Here is a 19,758-nt window from a genome sequence, read left to right as displayed (position 1 = left end):
TAATAATAATAATAAAAGAATATACAGAGCAAGTGATGCATGATGCAGTTGCTCACCACCTGCCAACCGATGCCCAGCCGTGACCGTCCCTGAGTAGCGATCGCTGCCCCCCGGCCAACTCCCCCCAGCTTATATACTGAGCATGACATCATATGGTATGGAATATCCCTTTGGCCAGTTTGGGTCAGCTGTCCTGGCTATGCCCCCTCCCACCTTCTTGTGCACCTCCTTGCTGGCAGAACATGGGAAGCTGAAAAGTCCTTGACTACCATAAGCACTGCTTAGCAACAACTAAAACATCAGTGTGTTATCAACATTGTTCTCATGCTAAATCCAAACCACAGCACTATAACAGCTACTAGGAAGAAAATTAACTCTATCCCAGCCGAAACCAGGACACTTCTGTTCTCTTTTCCTGTTCAAGTATCTATATCCAAAATACACTAAGTGCGACAGAAGAGCCAAAGTTATCTTTCTCTGTGGGTAACTGCATAATACTAAGGAAATAATAACTCCAGTGAAATTAGACTTTTAGAAAAAGATGGCATCTGGAACCCGTCTTCTGCTAGTATGTGGAAACTCTTGAACAGCGAAAAGATTTTTTAGTTATATAACTTCCTTCCCTCCTGGAGGCCTAAGTGATTATTATATTAGCACTTAATTTTCCTACTGCCCTTCATGCCCTACTGTCACACAATGCCCAATAGATTTGTCATTACAATAGAGATGTAGGTTTTGCTTACTGCAGCATGCCCAAAATGAAGGTGATGATTATTGCTTCTAGCTCACTTGTGCCCTTCCTATATTGATTTCTTATACTGCCATAATCTAAATACCATTTAAACTAATGGCAGGTTTCTGTATGACAAGTGTGTCAGTCTGGAGCATCCCTCCATGTAATGCTGAACATGAACAAGTATCCAGGTGACATGGAGCAGAAAACTGTGTCTAGGAGAAGATTACATGCCAGCAGAGCTAAAAGGTGGTAGGTGGGCTGGGCGAGAGCTTTCCTGGAAGATTTCAAGTGTGCTGGAGTGGGAAGGATTTCAGATACCTGCAGAGAGCCTGGCGGCTCACACCGCAGCCTCTGACCCAGAATTGCGCAGGGCGCAGTTTCTCTCTGGGTAAGTGCAACTTGTGAATCTTCTTCTGTTAATTTAGTGTTGCAGGCTGACTGTTGGGTTGCAAATCTGCCTGTTAATGAGGACAGTGGCTGTTTTGATTCACCTTGCTGTGAGCTTATGGAAATGCCTTGTTTCTACCGGCAGGCTACACTTTCTCCCAAAAACTAATTTCTATATATTACTGCAAAATATGTACTTTCCAAGACTGAGGGGAGATGAGACAAGCCATGTTACTAAATTGGCCTTGGAACTTTTGTCAAGTTTGAATGGTGAGATTTCATTTTTTGCCCCTCACCAGACACCAGGTTTGGAGACAGATATGGTGCCAGCTGGCGTCAGGCATTAAACTTCCGATTATGGATCAAAATGAGTCCATTTCTGCTAGTGGCAGGTAGCCTCTGACTGAATCATTGCTTGAGATTAAGGGTAAGTTTGAAGTTAAGCAAGCTGCGCATTTTTCAGCACATACTAGACACATGGGGCAGATCCTCAGCCTTACGTGAGTCATTTTGTCTCCCAGGGCTTCAGCAGAACTGGGATTTTGCCGGCTGAAAGCCTGTGATCATAGCTTGCCTGCTGCATCCCTATTTGCTTGTGTCCTTTGGTTTTGTTACGGCATAAATCAGAGCCAGCCAGGGTGCTTAGATAGCAGTGCTGACTTGTGCTCCATTGCAAGAGAAACTAAGCAAGTTGCATGGCTTTTCCATGCAACCCTCATATAAAAGGAGCGTGATGACAAGTTTATCACTTAATTGATGTTTGTGAAGGTTCCACTTGGCTAATGTTCCATGCATCTGTGGACTTGCACCCTCAATATAAAGGGCGTAACACTGGTAAGCAGCTGCACGGCTCATTTGTGAGTGTGGTCCGCGTTTGTGTATGCAGCCCGATTACAGCAGGGGTTTTGCAGGTGAAACCCTTGATATATTAGTGTGAATCCCAGGAGTGCATGGGTTAGTGTTTGCGCAGGTTAGTGTTTGCACCTGCCCACCCCACATCTGTTGATATTGGCTGGGAAAGTCCAGTTTATCTTCATATAATTTGTGTTTGATACTGACTTGCCTGGGTGACAACATCTTGGCACAAGGATAGATATTGGAAATAAAATCTCTGACTCCACTGTCATACTTACCTCCTTCTGTCTCTTAAAGCATATTGGTCCTATGGTAACATGAGGAGGGCTGTGCTTTTTTATAAGGTACCAGAGTGGCATCTCTCTAAATACATATCTTTATTGGGGTACGTTGCCATTTTCCCTTCTAATTTTCTTTAACATCAGTGTTTCACAAGCTTTCAGCCTGCAGGACATGATACACAGGTAGCGCATTTCATTCAGCTTTCCATTAGGCAGAAGAACAAGTCCTATGAGGAGCAGCTGAGGGAACTGGGACTGTTTAGCCTGGAGAAAAGGAGGCTGAGGGGAGACCTCATCGCGCTCTACAACTACCTGAAAGGAGGTTGTAGCGAGGTGGGTATCGGTCTCTTTTCCCAAGTAACAAGTGATAGGATGAGAGGAAATGGCCTCAAGTTGCACCAGGTTTAGACTGGGTATTAGGAAAAATTTCTTCACTGAAAGGGTTGTCAAGCACTGGAACAGGCTGCCCAGGGAAGCGGTTGGAGGTATTTAAAAGCCGTGTAGATGTGTCACTTAGGGACGTGGTTTGGTGGTGGACTTGGCAGTGTTAAGTTTATGGTTGGACTCAATGATCTTAAAGATCTTTTCCAACCTAAATGATTCTATGATTCTATGATTCTAAGACAAGCTGAGCTGTCCCTCCTGGGTTTCCCAGCACACCCCTGCTTGCTTTTGCCAGATTTTGCTGATCTTATTGCTGCCCCTTGCGAGGATTCGTACAGTGAAAGTCTCTTGCATAGAGCTGCCAGCTTTTCCAGCCTCTGGCAGCTGCCTTCCCCTCCTCTCTCAGTTCGGCCTTACCGTTGCTTTTGCAAAAAACTCACCTGCCAGGTGTGCACGAATCTGGTGTGTGAGCCAGAAAGGTGAGCTGCAAAAGGGCCTTTTGGGTGTTGGAGGCAGTTTCACCCTTGGCATGTCTTTGGGAATTGCTGGTAGGGCTGGTACAGCCTGGCGTGTGCCACCTGCCTTCTCTGCTACACTAATGGCTCTTTAGCTGTTATCATAAGGGGCTGTGATGGCACCAATGCCTGCAAAGCTCTTCATTTAGACCTGCGTTATTCCCCATAGATTGTAGGTAAAATGAGGTCTTCTCTGCTGAAGAAGTTGCTTTTGGATAGAAGGGCCTCCCTTTCCTCCCAAATACCAATCCCTACCGGCAAAGCAGCATGTGGCAGGGTAGAGCTTTGCCAAGTGCCCATTTCCCCTGAGTGCCCAATCTTCCATGCATCCCCTCTGCTGTGGTTGAACGACAGGGTGGCTGGGGCCCTCCAACAAGTACATAAATGTTGTGGTGGGTTCTGGGATGCAAATAAGGCTGGAAATGGGAGAGTGAAGGCAAAAGGTGGATTTCAGCTCTGGGGACAAATTACTCTGTGTGCGGACCCCTCACTGCTATTACCTAGAGGTTCAGCCTGCCCTTGATGCTGACACAGAAAGAACTGACAGTTCTCCCTGGGGCATTTTATTTTGGGTCTGCACCCATCTCAGAGAGACTGGAGAGAGGTTCCAGTCTTGCCACACAGCTTGTGGGGCAGATGTCAGTGTGTGGCACTTGTCTGCAGCAACGAGCCTTGCAAGGGGGTGCTGCTTTCTGCTGTGGCTCTGTGCCCCACAGCCAGCACATTGGGCTTACCCACCCCCTCCAAGGTAATGCTTAGAGCAACGTAAAACCTAATGCTACTTTTTCCTGGGTAACAGAAATCTGCATTCTCTTTCACAGAAGAGTGTGATATAAATAATGACAAGTCTCCTGAGAACGTGTGGTTGTAGCCTGGAAACCATCCCCAGGATGAGTTGCAGAGACTTTTCCATAAGCAGTACAAATTTTTTATCTGGATTTTAGTGTGACAAGCTAAATAACTGCCCCTTCCTATCCGGAGAGGAATTGCCTGGGACAGCCACCGACTGCACATTTCAGGGTGCTGGCTGGCTGGCTTCTGAAGTTCCCTGTGGCTTCACAGCATCCCTGAGGTCCTGGGCAGCACGAGGGGATGCAGCCCCACCTGACCTCGCTCACCGAGGAAGGGTGTGTGCCTTTGCGGTGGCAGTACTGCAGCTCCGATGAGCAAAATGAAAAGACAGGCCCATTGTGGTTCAGGTTTTTAAACATCTGCAAGGGTTTCTTTTGTGAGTGATACAGCAAAGGAAATGTTCGGAGAGGGTTGCTTTCTGCTACACAAAAAGGAAGGTCTGGAATCCCAGGAGGGAAAAGCAATCTTTGCTCTGAGATAAGATGCTGGCAGGCAAATGCTATTTTTTTGCTTTCATTTCTGAGAGCCAATGGACTACCCTGAAAGCATTAGTCTGTGAGAGCTCCTACAGCCCTGCAGAGACATTTGAATTCTTGACTGGTTTAACATTGTTGGTCATTGGCAATGGTACATTGCCGACTGTACTCAGAAGGCAATCTCCAAAACTGCTGACAGCTACAGTATTGCTATAGATATGGAGTCAATCATTACTACCGCAGGTTAAGAAAAGGTTTTTAAAATAGCCCTGCTTGTGGTCCTGTACCAGTCTGGTAGACAGGACAGATGATGCTTGGTAATTGAAAAAAGCAAACCCAACCCAACCAAAACCTAGCAAAACCACATACATCCAAGCTGAGTCTTCAGTTCAGGGTGAAATGCGTTTGTCTGTAATTTGATTTTTATGAGTTAACATCTGCTAAAGAAAGGCTTCGCCATCTTGAAGGCTTCCCTGCAGTCCCAGAAAGCCAAGGGCAGATACCCCAGTGACTTTGTAAGGTATTGGCTAGTGTAGCAGTATCTCACTTTGCCTGACCTGATAGCACTAGGTCCTGCGTGGTGGAGGAAGGTCGCAGAGACACTGTTGCATAGCTTGTTGACTGTAGTTAGCCAAGCTAACACGATTTCTTCTTCTATTCAGTACAGGAGATACCCTTATGGATGCTGTAACTTCCTTAACTGCTGGAGGGAACACCGTGGTCCAGTGTTGCAAGATAGGTTTGGGCAATGACATGGTTTGAAAGGCAAGAAGCAGGAGTGGGCTCCTGATGCAACACGTGGCAGAGGCCCTGATGTGGTGGGGATTATTTCCTTGGCTCCAGAACCACCTACCTCTACTTCAGGCTGTTACGGGACTGTTCCCTCACATTTCTAAGGCCTCCTTCAAGGAGTCTTTTGAAGGCGAGACTCCAGTTTCCTATTTGTGACTTTTTCTCACACTATTTTACATCCCAGGTGTTTGCAGATGCATTTTTTTTAACTTGTGGGTATAGCAGCAGAGAGCTGCAATGTCCAAGAGCTCCCAGGTCACATTGGCTGCTGAGCCAAACTGGCCTCGTCAGCAGCCCCGTGAGCACGGTCGGTGTGACTGCTCAGCACCCAGCGTTTTTTAATTTCTTTATTAAGCAACTGAAGACAAGACAGGACTGCTGTTGTATTTGTATTGCAGCTTTGCTAACACGGGCTTTGCGATTTCTATGTGAGTGGCAGTTTGGCTCCTCCTGCCTTAACTTGGGAAGGGGCAGAAGTGAAGGCTGTCTGCCACCTTTGCCTGTGACCGCTCGTCTCCTTTCCTGACCACTGCACAAGGATTCACGGTTGTAGCCATTTTGTTGTCCCCTGGAGAAGGCACAAAGCTTATCTAACGCTTTTTTCTTTTACCTTCCCGAGCCATTTATTTAAATATCCTTCATACATTGTGTGTTCAGTGCAGTTTTCTCCTAAAACCTATCCTAGATAATCCCCTTCAGAAATTTACTCCCATACAACAGATGGTAGGGGGTTTGGTAGTAGATCACACCATGGCTAAGGTAAAGCATTGGCTAGCACAGACTTCTCTTAAGCAGTGTCTACGGCTAGGGACAGACAGCAGTCTGTGGCAGAGAAATCACACTCAGAGAGCAAACATCAGGAAAGAGACCTTTGCAACAGCCACGTCTGCAATCTGGCATCGCTGGCACTCCACGATACGATGAGCCTTGCTCACGTGCTCCCCAGCTGGCTCGGTACAAAATGTCCCGTTCTCGACGCTCGCCTGCTGCCACTCAGCTGGGTGGCCGTGCCGTGTCCCCGCCGTGCCCAGGCGTGCTGCCACGCTGCAGGGACTTCAGCTGTGGTTTCCCCTGGGAAAGGCTGGTGCAGGCACACGTTGCCCTGCTGCCAGGCGGCTGCGAGGAAACTGCCGCTCCAAATTTCCTCCCTTCTTTCTGTGTCTGGGGGGGAAATGCTCGTCTGGAAGATTTTAACCTCAGTGATGATAGGTTTTCATCCCCCCCATGGTTAATCCAGAGATTAGGCTGAATGCTGATGTGACTGCAAGTCGGGCAGGATATTGGCTTGGAAATGAAACTTTTTGTTGCGGTTCTTATTTCTGCGTGCAGCTGTGTGTGGAGCAGCCCAGACCTGCACAGGGGCCCTTTTTAGACGCGAGTTTGATTAATCCTCACCCACTGCCTGCTCCCCTGTGCCTTCACCAAAGGGCGACTTTTCTGATGCCAAGAACTTGTGCAGCAATATATCTGAGTTCACCACCCAAGGACTGTGAGGGCCCATGCCAAATTTTTAATTGTATTTTTCTGGCAGATAGCCATAGCTTGGTCTTAAGAAAAAGAAGTCAAGTATTTCTAGCTCTCAACTCTGTGTCAGTCCGTTGTGGAGCAAAGCTGGAAGTGCGGCCGGAGCTTACTTTGCTTAACTGGGGGGGTGATGCCATTGAGCCATGGGGAGGAAGAAAGTACCCAGGCTGCTGGGGTAGAGGGAGGGAAGAGAGAAACCAACAAACCAGCCCTAGTTTGCAGGAGGAGTTGAAGAGACCCTGGGGGTGGAAGAGCTGCCTTGGACCCACTGCTCCTGCCATATGTGGCTGAGCTGGGAGGATGGTCCTTTTGCAGGTGGGAAGCGTTCAGGCTGAGCCCTGTTACTTCTGGCTTGTGCTGAATGATGGAGGCTCTCCTGTCAGACAAAGCCTTGATTTTTTGACCTCTTGTGAACGGGTCTGGCTGGACAGCCAAGCATGAGACGAGTTTCACTGCATTACCCTTGTTGGAGAAATGGAGGCCCTGAGTTGTGCTGCGGAGTGCTAGTAGCTGCCATAAAGCACCACAAGGTCTGGCACAGCTCATTGCATGGCATAAGCATGATGAAGACAGAGGATTATCAGCACACACATTCTCCCAAAGGCAAATCAGGTACCATCTTCTTCTGGGTGATTTATTAGCTATTTTACGAGTCCATTTTAGATGGAGCCTCTACGGTCTTGTCTCCACTTGAGGAGATCTATCAACCTGAATTTCCTGCAGGATGTGGAACTTGCTCAGGAGCCATCTGCTTTGGATGCCTGGCCTGTGGCACCTCCAACACAAACATAAACCCTCTTATTAATTCCTTGCTTGCACAAATATGCACCAACACAGTATTTCAGGCAGGTTGACTGGCTGGTTCAGTAACTCTTCACCACCCTCCATATACAAGCATTTTTTCCTCAGAATTTTATTTGGGATCAACTTGGGGCATGTACGACCTAGTGCCTTCCTTGACAAAAGGCAATCAGTTCTGCCTCAGGAGCATGTTTGCTCCTGCAGGACAGCAGAGTTGGAGGTGACGCACTTTGCACTCACCTACACTCACCAGAGTGTACCAGTTAGGGCTGTCCCAGCCAGCCCTAATATTTCAGCAACCCTGTGGAATGAAAAGCGCTGGGTGGCTGGCCCCTTTACGTCTCATCCGTCTCCTCCTCTCTCACCTTTGCGAGCCACCCGGGAGGGACGCAGAGCTGAGTGGCCAGAGTGGCTGCTGGGGGCTTTGCTTTCTGGCCAGGCGAGGTACCACGCCAGGGCTGTTGTTGCGAGGGCCCCTGTGTCCACCCAGGAAAGGGAAGATATAAGAGGTAAATCTGGGTACCGAACAGCTGAATCCTCCCTATTATACACACATCTGCCCCCCTGCCTAAAAATTCCTGCTTTTATATCCGTTTCAGCGTGTACACATTCAGAAGACTTGATATTGTACCATCTGAGCAAAGGTGGGAACGTGCAAGCAAGCCCAGGAGGATGCCAGCTCTGGAGTCAGCTCATGCGGGTTCGTGGCTAGGAATTGCCCAGCACTGCTGCCTTCCTCCTTGGTTCAGCAAAAGCTGATGGGTCGTTGAATTCAGGGGAAAATCATCTGCCTCTGGCTAGGATCTGTGCACGCTCGGGCTTCTTCTTATGGTCTACTCATTTTGGTTAAGCACAAAGATGGGTTTTCTGTAGGCTCAGTCTGATGGGGAATTGTTTGTTTCCCATTGCTCCGTAGACGAGAGCCTGTGGCACAGATATATACTTTGTCCTAACTGTGGTCCATCCCCAGGCTGAAGCAGCTCTCCCTCTATGACCCAGACTGCACAGAGGATCGTCAGTGCCTTGCAAAGAGCCACATTTTCTGGGGAATGAGAATTCATGGGTTTGCAGTGACAGCATAATACATGGCAACAAAGCCACATAAATATTTATTGGCGCACAACTGGGGGTAAGAACTATTGTCACAGTAGGGCAGAGCCAAGGCAGGATCCACGACGCAGGATGCCAGAACCCAGGAGAAACAGCTCAGCCATGGATACACAAAATGGTACTCAGCCAGCCAAGGCCGCCGGGAGGGATGGGTGGAAGACAACGGCCCAGCTTTTTTTAGCACAGTCGTGCTAAAGCGTTGCTCAGTGGAATAGCTGGGGTATTATTTTTAAAACACTTTTCCTGGAAAGCAGCATTTTACAGCCCAATGGGCGTGAGCTGTATCCCCACAGCAGGTTGGCACACAGCTGGTGTCTGGAAGAGGCTGTATACTGATTTTCTGTGCAGGCTGATTTAGGGGACTTGCGGAGAGAAGAGCATTATTTGATACTCCATGTTGTTTCCTGGGACCAGTGTGAGGCTTAGGAACAGTGAACTTTGTCCAACTTAGCATTTCAAAGCAACAAGTTTCTGACGTTCTTCTATACCTCAGGAGCAAGATGTCTCCCTCCATGTGGCAGCTGGATCTTCTTCATCCCACTTGTGATGTAGATACAGACAACCGGCTCCAGTATATTAAAGAAAATCACGGCACTGTCTTACAAATGTAGTTGTTCCTCTCTGGATGCAGCTTATTCTGAGGTAGAGGAGCTAGCTGAAAATTTTTTGGCTTGGTTATGTGCCTGCAGCAGTCAGAACAGGCCATCTGTGCTGCTGAGGAGCAGTATAGATGTTTCCCAGATCATACCCCGTAGTGACCATTGGTTTATATAGATGTGAATCACGAGCATCTCCTAGTGCTGCCTAGTGGGGAGGTGCAAGAAGAGCTCATCCAGCAGGGAACCCTGGGCTCTTGGCGAGTCACCAATAACTAATTTGCAGATATAGCTTAGGAGCTGTTGTATGAAGCTTTTGGTCATCTTTGTGTGCTACGTCTTGTATTTTGCACATTGGGAACTTTTTGTCAGTCCTTATTACCCAGAGTTACTTCTTCAGGTCTGCCACTTCTCCTGTAACTGTTTCTTCATTGGCTAGCCTAACCTCTCAACATGTCTTACACCAGTACTAAATCACAGCATGGTTGGAATACTTGTGTGATAGTGTCATCTGTAACTGTTGAACACCAGCAACAAGGAAATGAGCAATATTTCAAACTGGAGCAGAATGAGAACAGACAAAACAAGAAGGGATACTCTAAGCCTTTGAATCCCTAGCAGAGAGGTGGATATCCAAGCCCTGAGCCTCCAGAGAGCTGCATGTGCCAATAGCATGTTCTGTTTGAAGATCACAGAATCACAGAATGGCTGAGGTTGGAAGGGACCTCTGGAGATCATCTGGTCCAAAATGTCTTGGTGAGAGCCAGGACACAACTTCTCCTAGTCTGCCTAAGTCTTGGAGGGTTTCATTGGATTTGGTTGGATACAGATAATTTAATAAATGATACTTTCACTGTAATTCCACAAATACAGAGATAGTGGCTTTACAGCAATTTAAGTTAATTTTTAAAGACTCTAAGTAACTTAGTAGTCATAGCAGTTGAGAAAATGCCCTAAATTATGCTCAGTTTAGAAATTCAAAACTTGGAAATACTGCCTTGTCATTGTATTCAAGATGTTTTCTGTACCGCATTTCAGCCCAGAGTACATTAGCAGTGGAAGAAGAAAAGAAGTGGGAAGAAAAATGCAATAGAATTTGTAACAAAATGGTAAAACCCAGCTAAAGCCATGACAGTCACGTACATTAGCAAAAGGGACCTTGTCACCTGCATCAAGTGCTTCCTTTCACAACACCATGGCACAGCCCCATCTCACATTCCGTCTCTGAGACACAGGTGCAAAGGAGATGGGTGGTTTGATGCAAGCTATCCATGCAGCCAAGAAATAATGTTCCCTTCCCTGAGGTACAGGCAAGTCCAGTCATGGATTATGTGCTTGGTTTTCCTCAAGCCACAGCCTCTACTTGTGTTGGTACATGGTTTCCCAATACCAGCCTTGACTTGTCCTCTAGGTGGCAAGTTGCCCCATACCTCTTCCCAAGCCTCAGCCACATGTCCAAACAGAGGGCAGTCCCCCAGCCTCACCCTCTGGTTGCCCCAGATTTTCTTGAGAGACTTCTCCCCAGTATTTCCAGTGCCACACCATCCCAGCAGGATGTGCTGCACAGCCCTTGGCTGCGCAGGTACCTCTGTCTCAGCAAGTGGTGTTCCTTACGGGACGCTCATTTTGGTCGGAGCCAGCACATTCAGTAATGGGCAACGGCATGTTTGGAAATAACTCATTTGAAGTATACTTGTAGAAAAAGTATAAAGGAATAAAGCATAAATGACGAGAAGCCTGTAGCCCTTCTAGATATACGAGGTTATTCTTATACAAGGATTCTGTAACACTGTAAATTCCAGGGTTATGGGTGAGTAACTGAGACTGGAATCTGACCCCTTATGCCTGAAAAATTCCTTAGTTGTTATTTGGATGGAAATAATACAAACCATTATTTTAAAATAATGCTGGCTGAGCTTGGGAAATTCACATTCAAATAGTAAGAAATGGTAATTTTAAGTTTACCAAGCAAACATAATCTTTCTGCACAAGTGCGTATCTTATATTCAGTGAGGCAAGGCTCCTGGGGAAAATGACAAGTGTAATTAAAACCTGTCTCATCATGCATGCACACAGGAGAGGGCAAGCTGTGATTGTAATGGCAACTGCTCCTAGCAGGTGTTCTTCTTTTAGCATGGGGTATTAAATGAAACCTCCTGTGTTTATTAACCCAAATACTGTCCTGTATGCTTCTAACAGTGCCTCTGTAACGTGTTGCAAACAAGGCTGAACTTGAACTATATCTTTCAGCATAAACTTTTGTCTTCAGAGGTACAAAACTACCTACCTTAGCTGAGACTGTTACAGGGACCTGGAACACTGCTGATGCTGCAAATTCTTTCGCACTTTGTAGCTCTGGAGGTTGTTAGTTTTCCGTGCTGAAGATCTTGGGCTCGTTATGGCGTGGTGGGGATCCTCCACAACTGGTGGGGGAGAGGAGGAAACTCTGCCAGAAGCGCTGTCATGTCTTGCCTGCAATTGTGAGAGGATGAATGTGATCAACTACATTTTTAATAAAAAAGAGTCACAGAAGGGGAGGAGGCAGAACTGGAGCCGGGCACTGGCTTTGGAGGTGGTTGGGCATAGTCTGAGCCTGACGTGTTGCTTCAGAAGGGCAAGGTGCTGGGTCTGAAGGAGGAGGAAGCTTGGCTCTACTCTTCCCCCTGCGATACTTGATAGTTCCCAGGCACCCCCAGTGCTGTCAGACTACGTGGGCTTTTATGACTTTTATTTCAAGTTCATTTGTTATTTGCTGCCAGAGTTCTCCCAAGGAATGTAGACAAGAGGTGGTAAATGGTGATTAATTTAGACAACCTAACTAGAGGACTCATGATGAGGGCTCCCCATGTAATACAAGAAAGTTAACAGCTTGCTGATGTCCTTTTGTGAGTGAATTGTGTAGCCTGGTTGTTTAACGGAGTGTTTAAAAATTGTGTTGGCAATAGCCTATGAATAATGTATACAGGAATAATGAACTGCTTTCTTACTGCTAAGAAACTGCTGATATGCTGGGGAACTTTCCATCAGATGTGAGAACAATTTTGAAAGCGCTGTCTTCTTGGGATGCCCTTTATTTATCGTCTTGCTGCTTCAGAGGTTGCATTCTCTTTTTAGATACTGCATGTGAAGATGCCCTCCACTGCTTCTGCCTCTGTCTTCCAGCTTCACCTGATTCCCTTTGCTTCTGTCTGTAAAAGCTCCTGAATTTTGATGAGTTTAGGCTTTATTAAATGAGAACCATAAGCATGGAGATATTTGCTGTGCAGCCTTCAGGCATTCTAGGTACCTGCACCAAGGCACATTGCATCAAAGGAAGATGGTTTTGTGTCATGGCAATGTCCCATGATGCAGGAAGCAGAAATAGGGCCAAGTGATTTGGAAAAAAAGACCAATGTTTCTTTTGCAGGGGAGCTCTGGAGGTTGCACTGCCTTAGCTGCAGGAGGAAACAGGCCTCCTAAAAGACCCTAGGACATAGCTCATCAACAGTGCAGGCACATGAGACAATCACAGTCTCTTCCCTTGCTCCTTGCTTTGGCCCTCAGCTGCACTCCAGGAGAAAATAAAATTGTAGCTTTGTCTCTCATGCGGGGTTTTCCCCACCTGCACTAAAATGCAGAAATATCACAGGAGGGCAGGTGAACACAGTATGTATTTTATCACTGTCCAGAGTGGTCTCAGCTAAGTGTACGGTAAGAGCAGATCGAGCTTGTGGAGTGTGTAGCTATGCGCCCTGCCTCTGCTGTGGCTTTGTTATGAGTAGCCTAGTGCTCATGCTGCATTTTTCTGTCTAGATTTACACAACAGAGCCCTGAGTCAAAATGTTTCCTGCAATATGGGCAATATATTATTAGTGTAATGCTAGAACAAAGCAGCATGTGATTGATGTTGATATTAGTCAGCTGAGGAAGTGACATCCCCACCTGGGAGGTTGATGTGATGGGTTTTGAAGTCATGTGGTGATGCCAACAGCAAGCTCCAGGCATGAGGCTACAGGGCAGGAGAGAGAATGGGTTAGAAGAGAGGTTGTATCCTCAGGGTGATCTGCAACTGGCTAAGCCAGAGGATTCACCAAAATGGGAGGGAAGATTGGCACTTTTATTGGGTTTTTTGCTGCTGGGATATTCCTGGGGAGTGCAGTATTTTTGCAGCTACAGGAAAGGAGGTGTATAAAAGGGATTAGTCTAAACACAAGAGAGGTGGCAAGGACCACCAGAAGAGTTTGTTTTCAGTAGGACAAATTAAGAGAAAAGGTATCAGAAACTTCCTCCATCACCACCACCCAAAACCCATCCTGCCAGCCAAGAAATGTTTTCAGCTGAGAGGATCACAAAGGTCTAGGCTGAGGATCATGGTCAAGTTTAACCAACCTTTCTCAGGGTAGAAATGCTGCTAGCTGACAGCATACCTGAAAGAGCAGCTTTCAAAAGGAAGGAGACAGTTCTGTTATGCAGTTTATTCCACTGATGCTTCTGATGATCCTATTAATTTCTCTTTTTTTAATGTTTCTTTCTTTTAGGTGAAGAGTGAAGGCCCCAAACTGGTGCCCTTCTTTAAAGCCACTTGTGTCTATTTTGTCCTCTGGCTGCCAACTTCCAGCCCCTCCTGGTTCAGTGCCCTCATCAAATGTCTGCCCATCTTCTGCCTGTGGGTCTTCCTTCTGGCTCATGGAATTAACTTCTTAGTGTCACATCGGAGCGCCAGCCGCATCCTAGCGGGACTCATATTCTCGGCAGTGGGAGATGCCTTTCTCATCTGGCAGGAGCAGGGCTACTTCATTCATGGTGAGTGCGTGTCAGTCCTAAAGGGATGCCGCAGTGTCCAGCTGTTACCCTCTTATTTAGTAATGAGTTGCTGGGCCACGTGTTTTGTTTATTCATGTACAGCTTAAGCCCTGGGCAGTGGGAAGCACTCATCCCTTGACTAAAATCCATCATGGTTAGGGGAGTAACACCATAGATGAGTCTTTCTCTTGAGCTTCTCTTGAGGTCAGAGAGGTAATTGGGACAGGTTTGGTTCCCTGGCACGTGTTCACAGCATCTCAGCTGGCTGGAGCTGGGAAGGTGGCATGGGCAGAATCCCTGGGGAAGAGAAGGAAATGCTCATGGCACATGGCAGCTCCCATGAAGGTACGGGAAGTATCTACCTCCTGTCTCTCTGCAGGGAGATCTGTCAGCCCTTCACTACAAGGATCAGAAATAGCACACATTTCTGCAAAGGTCCTCAGGTGGAGAGCACCCTTATGTTTTGATAGACAAGCCTGTAGCCTGGGGGAGATGTTTATGTGGATGCTAGAAACCAAAGCATCAGAGATCTTGTCCTACTTGCAGGTTCATCATGTGAATCATGCAGCCTGTTGTGCAAGACATGTCTGTTTTGCAAGACATGTAAATGATGAGGAATCAAGGACAAACCTTACCACAATGGCCTGTCTTCTCTACAGAAGGATCCACATCTCTCAGAGCAAAACAAGCTTGTTTTATTTTGCTAGTTTGCAGACTAGAACATAATGATTTAGATTAATCATTTAAAGCCACGTTGAACCTGCCTGCAGCAACACTCTCCCTGGCCTTGGACTGTCACATGAAATCAGTAGCAGTTGAGTCCTTCACTAAAGTGACTGGTGGGGTTTCTGAAGTTAATTTAACCAGCACAGGGATCTCACGTAACACCCACCATTAACTGGCTGCTGTGACTGTCCCACTGGAAAAAGTGATGAGACGAGGGAACTTTTCTGACTTGTGCTGTTGTCAGCTCTGAAAGTCAAAGGCTTATTTTCTCCCCGTCTCATGAGGTCAGTATTTAGTTTTATTCTGGGTTTCCCACAAGCTCTTTCTTTATGAGAGGGAAGTGTGTGAAATGCCAGATATGAAAGGCCAAATGCTCTGAATCTGGTTTTAATCCTGCTTCCCAAGGGCTTATCCCAATCTCATTAAAAGTTCATGTAAAAATTTTTACTTATTTTGGTGGGGTTTAGATTAGGCCCTGAGGATTGGATCTATCTGGCTGAACCCTGGGCATGTTGCTGAGGAGCTCCAGCCTTCTCTTGGGGTGCCATCCCCTCTGTGCTGAGTGTTGGCATTCCCACTGACGGGCCTCCTCCTAACAGGGGTACCCGGCTCAGCACAGGTCGCCTCAGCCCAACTGCTTGTGCTTCGTTTTTCCCTCCTGGAGTTGCTCCTTGAGCTGTGGCTTGGAAAACATTCAAGGCCTGATTCTCCCCATGACCGTTTTTGTACATGGATTGTTCTGAGCTTCTCCGTTCCCACGTAGCTGGGATATCTCTGAGTTCTCTCTCCAATTTAGTGCTAGAGGAAGGTCAACCAGTCACGGCAATTCACGATCTGGTTAATGTGGTTTAATCTGCAAATAAATTGGATTTTCGACCCTAGTCTCACAATTGGGAAGTGTTGCTTTGTGGGTTTAGACACATTTTTCTTCTTAAGGAGAAGAAAAGCTCTCTTGGAGCATTTTGAAAATCTCAGCCTTCATCCTGGCTGTCTCCTGCCTGCCTCAGTCCATACTAATCTGAGCTACCATCTTCCGTGGTGAAGTGTTAACATTTGTGTTTCAGCTGTTAGCAGATAAAGCGCACCACCCCACTTCATCCTTCACCTCTCCTGCAAAACGTATTTTCTCCTATTTAAAACTCAGCAGGGTGCTGTTGTTGACAACTGACAATATTCAACCTTTTGACATCATTGTTCGTGGGAATTTGAAATTTCAGGAGAATAAGAGGAAATACTAGATAAAAATGTACTTTCTGTTCAATTTCTTCAGCTTTCAGGCTGAAAAAAAAGGGCTGGGAACTGGGCTGATTTGAATAGCTTTTGAGACAATGAGTTTATAAAAGGACATTTGTTCATTACTTTATAGGGAAGTGAGAGCCTGGGAACCTACTCCTGGCACACCTGACTTTTTCATTTTTGCTGTTTCAGACACGCTATTTTCTGACTAGTGTCTTACTGCATGTAGAAGATACTTTACAGTGTTAACATCCACCTCCTTTGATAGCAGGCACTTAAAAACAATTTATGCATTCGGTGAAGATGAGTGGGACTAACAAAAAAGACTTAGTGCCAGCCTGAGGGGAAACTCCAGGGGCAGGGACGGGGAAGGAAGCGGACAGAGAGAAGGGCTGATCTGCCTGATGTGGTTGGGAGGGCCGAGCCAAAGGCTGAGAAATGCAAGAGAAATGCACCCCCCTCCCTGTGCAGCCATCACAGGTTTGTTTTCCCAGTTCCTGGCTTGATTTGTGGGTGTTGAATGAACAAACCTGGGAGCTGACTCTCTTGTTTGTGACCAGCTTCACCACATATCACAAAACTCTTCCTGCCTTTCTGGGCTTCTGCTTGGCTGCCACATCCTGTCCTCCTCTCCTCCTCCTCCTCATTGCCAGGTGCCTGCATGAAGGACAACACATTCTTCAGTTCCCTATCCCAGAACTCTCCATATAATGCCATTGAAGAAAAAACCACTCCTCACTGCTAGGGCGAAGTAACCACCTTCTCCTTAGCGCCCTCAGGGCTCTAACCTTTCCTGCACTATAACCAGCTCTTGTCCTAAATCCCTCCTGTTTCCTCAGTGCTGTGCCCATGATGTGTAATAGCTCTGTGAAACATCAACTCGTTGCCCTCCTTTGCACTTCTCTTCCTTCCCCTTCATACTGTCCATTTTCTCCAGCCTCACCTTGCAGACCAGATCCCCACCAGTCCCCTCCCTCCTGCGGGTTCCTCTCTCATCCCACCATGGCTGAGCTTTCAGTGGATGTCCAATCTGGTCCTCCTCAAAGGCAGGGAAACAAGTCCCCTTCTTTGAGCTGCCTCAACACAAGAGTATTAGGATGAAGAAATGTCTGCCAGCAGCAGGTTTTAGTGACTGCCCTTTACGCCACAGCATCATGCTTTAAATGTAAACAAGTGTCCTGCTGGAGGAGTCAGCTTCCCAGATCCTTTTCTCCATTTCATGCTTTAGAGCCGCATGAAAACTTCCAGCTACTCTAATAACCCTGCCAGGATAAAGGGGGACAGCCTGCAGCTGCACCATGTGTGGGTCTGGGAACCAGAGGACCAGAGGAGCTGGACTCAGTTTGGGGCCCATTATTTACAATTGGCATGACAACTAGTAGTCAGCAGCTGTACCAACACATTGTGACATTTTTTGTCAAATGGATTAGTGGCAAGTGAATAACATATGGGCAGTACCTTCCAACACCCACATCTGGCATTTCTCAGGGGTATTGCACTTCAAAGGGAAGCTGGCATTTTATTTTCACTGATTGATTCCAGCTAAGGTTCATCTGAATCTTGCAAATAGCCATAAAATTGTTGGCAGATCACATTGGTGCAGTCCCTGAAATATGCCAGCTGCTTCTTTCCAGCTTAGGTTTCTCCTAGCTATGGGCAGAGATGGAGTAGAAGCCAGATTTAGTCCCTGAGTGCCTTTGGGTTTTTGGCTAAATATGGTCAGGCTTTGTGTCCGGGTTCGGAGGGATTGGTATCTTTTTTCACATTTTGTTCCTACACTGCTCTGATTCCAGCCTTCCTGTTCCACACGTGACCTATGAGCAAAACACTTTGGATAGTTAGAGGGGATGATCTTTGGTCTGCCTTGCCCCCACCCTTCCGTCCAAAGCAGGGGAGGAGGAACCACCTGAAAAACAAGCTTTGTTCCTTCTGCAGCAGCTTAGTTCACCTGGCCTCTCAGCAAAAAGGCTTGCATCACAACAGAGTTGTACTTGACTGCAGCTGTAGATGCGATGGGGCTTTTTCTTAGGGCGGGAGCTCGGTGCTAAAGCTGATGTCCTATGCACAGATTTTTATATTAAAATGGTCCTAAGTGATCAGTATGATTCCCACTGAATGAGTTGAGGGTTGTAACACTGCAAGGACATCTAAGCCTGTGCGTGTTGCGGTATGTTTTAAACCCAATATAGCCACGTTTTCTTCTGCTACCAACTGCCAGTCACACTTGCTATGTCAATGCCTCTTTCCAGGTCTGCTGATGTTCGCCATCACACACATCCTATACTCTTCAGCCTTTGGCATGAAGCCTTTGGACCTCAAAGCCGGCTTGTTGATGGGCCTTGTTTGCAGCTCCTGTTATGCCTTCCTGTACTCCTACCTCTCAGGCCCATTCACCTACCTGGTAGCTGTCTACATCGCCTTGATTGGCTTCATGGGCTGGCGAGCGGTCGCCGGCATGCAGCTGTGCAACGACCTCTGGACATGGACCAAGCTCTCGGCCTGCATCGGCGCGATGCTGTTCATGGTGTCGGATCTGACCATTGCACTTAACGAGTTCTGCTTTCCTGTGCCCTACTCGCGCTTCATCATCATGGCTACTTACTATGCAGCCCAAATGCTCATTGCACTGTCAGCTGTAGAGAGCAGAGATGAAGAGGACTTCAGAAAGAGAAGCTAGGTGGAGTGCCAATAGTCTGTGAACAATGTGGGTTATATCTCAGGTGCTGTAGCTGCATTCACCCCTGAGAGAGATCTCCATTTCTCTAGGCACATTGGTGATGTTGATTTTGCTTCTTTGAAGCATTACTTTTGGGGCTTTTTTTCCAATGGCTTTCTCTGAATACAGCTTACTTCAGTGTGGAGTCCACATCAGAAAGCTTAGACGGTCCCTGCAGTAGCTACTTATTCAACTTTTCCTCCTTGGAAGTGCTGTACTACTGCATTTTACTTGTTAGTCTTGAAACTGATGCTGAATGTCTGGGAAGAAGAGGGCTGATGGAAAGGAGGTTTGGCTATGCACTGTGCTAGAAGACTTGCTTTCAATAGTAGGCAGACAGGCACAGACCTCTGCTAAAGTCATAGGTAAAAATGAATTTAATCGATGTTTGTCTTTTTTTGTGCATTACAAACTCAATACACAAACTGGAGCTATTGCCTCTGCTGAAAGAATGCCTGGAGGTAGAGTAAAAACAGCATATCCAGATGAGGGCTGAGCTTTGGAGTCAACGACAGCATGTGGGGCAGCCCCCAGCAGAACCAGAATGAAAGCAAAACACCAAGCAGAGAGCACAGAGCAAGAGGAGTGCTGACATGCAGTGCTGTGGGCTTTGATCGCGGCTGACCACTGCTCCAGGGCAGGTTTGTAGGTGGCTGTCGGCGTTGCTGCGTGTGGCACGTGTCTTACTAATGTATGTCCTAATTGTCCTTAGTACGGCAGACAGGAATCTAACCTTTATGCCTTTCTTCCCCAGTATTCTAACAAACAATATTCCATACACTCATTAAGCTTTACAGTACTGCTGCTTGCAGTATCTCTTGAATCTTTGTGTGAGCATTTCCAGTGGTCAAGGCCCTGATTTTGGATGTAGATTGTTGTTGTGTTTTGCCAGCTGGTGGTAAACTATCAGCTTTGCACTACTTGTTTTTGGAAAGCCTCTTTTCAGTAGAGCTTCCTGAAAAGCACCATCCTGTGTGTTTGAAGTGCCT

The 19,758-nt window shown here is 46.9% G+C and overlaps 1 protein-coding gene across 1 annotated transcript in view; it reads left to right on the top strand.

The window, feature by feature from the left end:
* Positions 1–18,730, top strand: part of TMEM86A (transmembrane protein 86A) — a 22,022-nt gene extending 3,292 nt beyond the window's left edge. Inside the window, exons 2-3 of the mRNA XM_009573588.1 lie at positions 13,827–14,091; positions 18,303–18,730. Coding sequence (XP_009571883.1) covers positions 13,827–14,091; positions 18,303–18,730 — 693 coding nt within the window. The remainder of the gene's footprint in view (positions 1–13,826; positions 14,092–18,302) is intronic.
* The last annotated feature ends 1,028 nt before the right edge of the window (positions 18,731–19,758 follow it).

Source organism: Fulmarus glacialis, unplaced genomic scaffold, assembly GCF_000690835.1.
Source record: "Fulmarus glacialis isolate BGI_N327 unplaced genomic scaffold, ASM69083v1 scaffold30632, whole genome shotgun sequence".
NCBI lineage: Eukaryota > Metazoa > Chordata > Aves > Procellariiformes > Procellariidae > Fulmarus > Fulmarus glacialis.
This window is presented reverse-complemented; position numbering and strand designations above follow the sequence as displayed.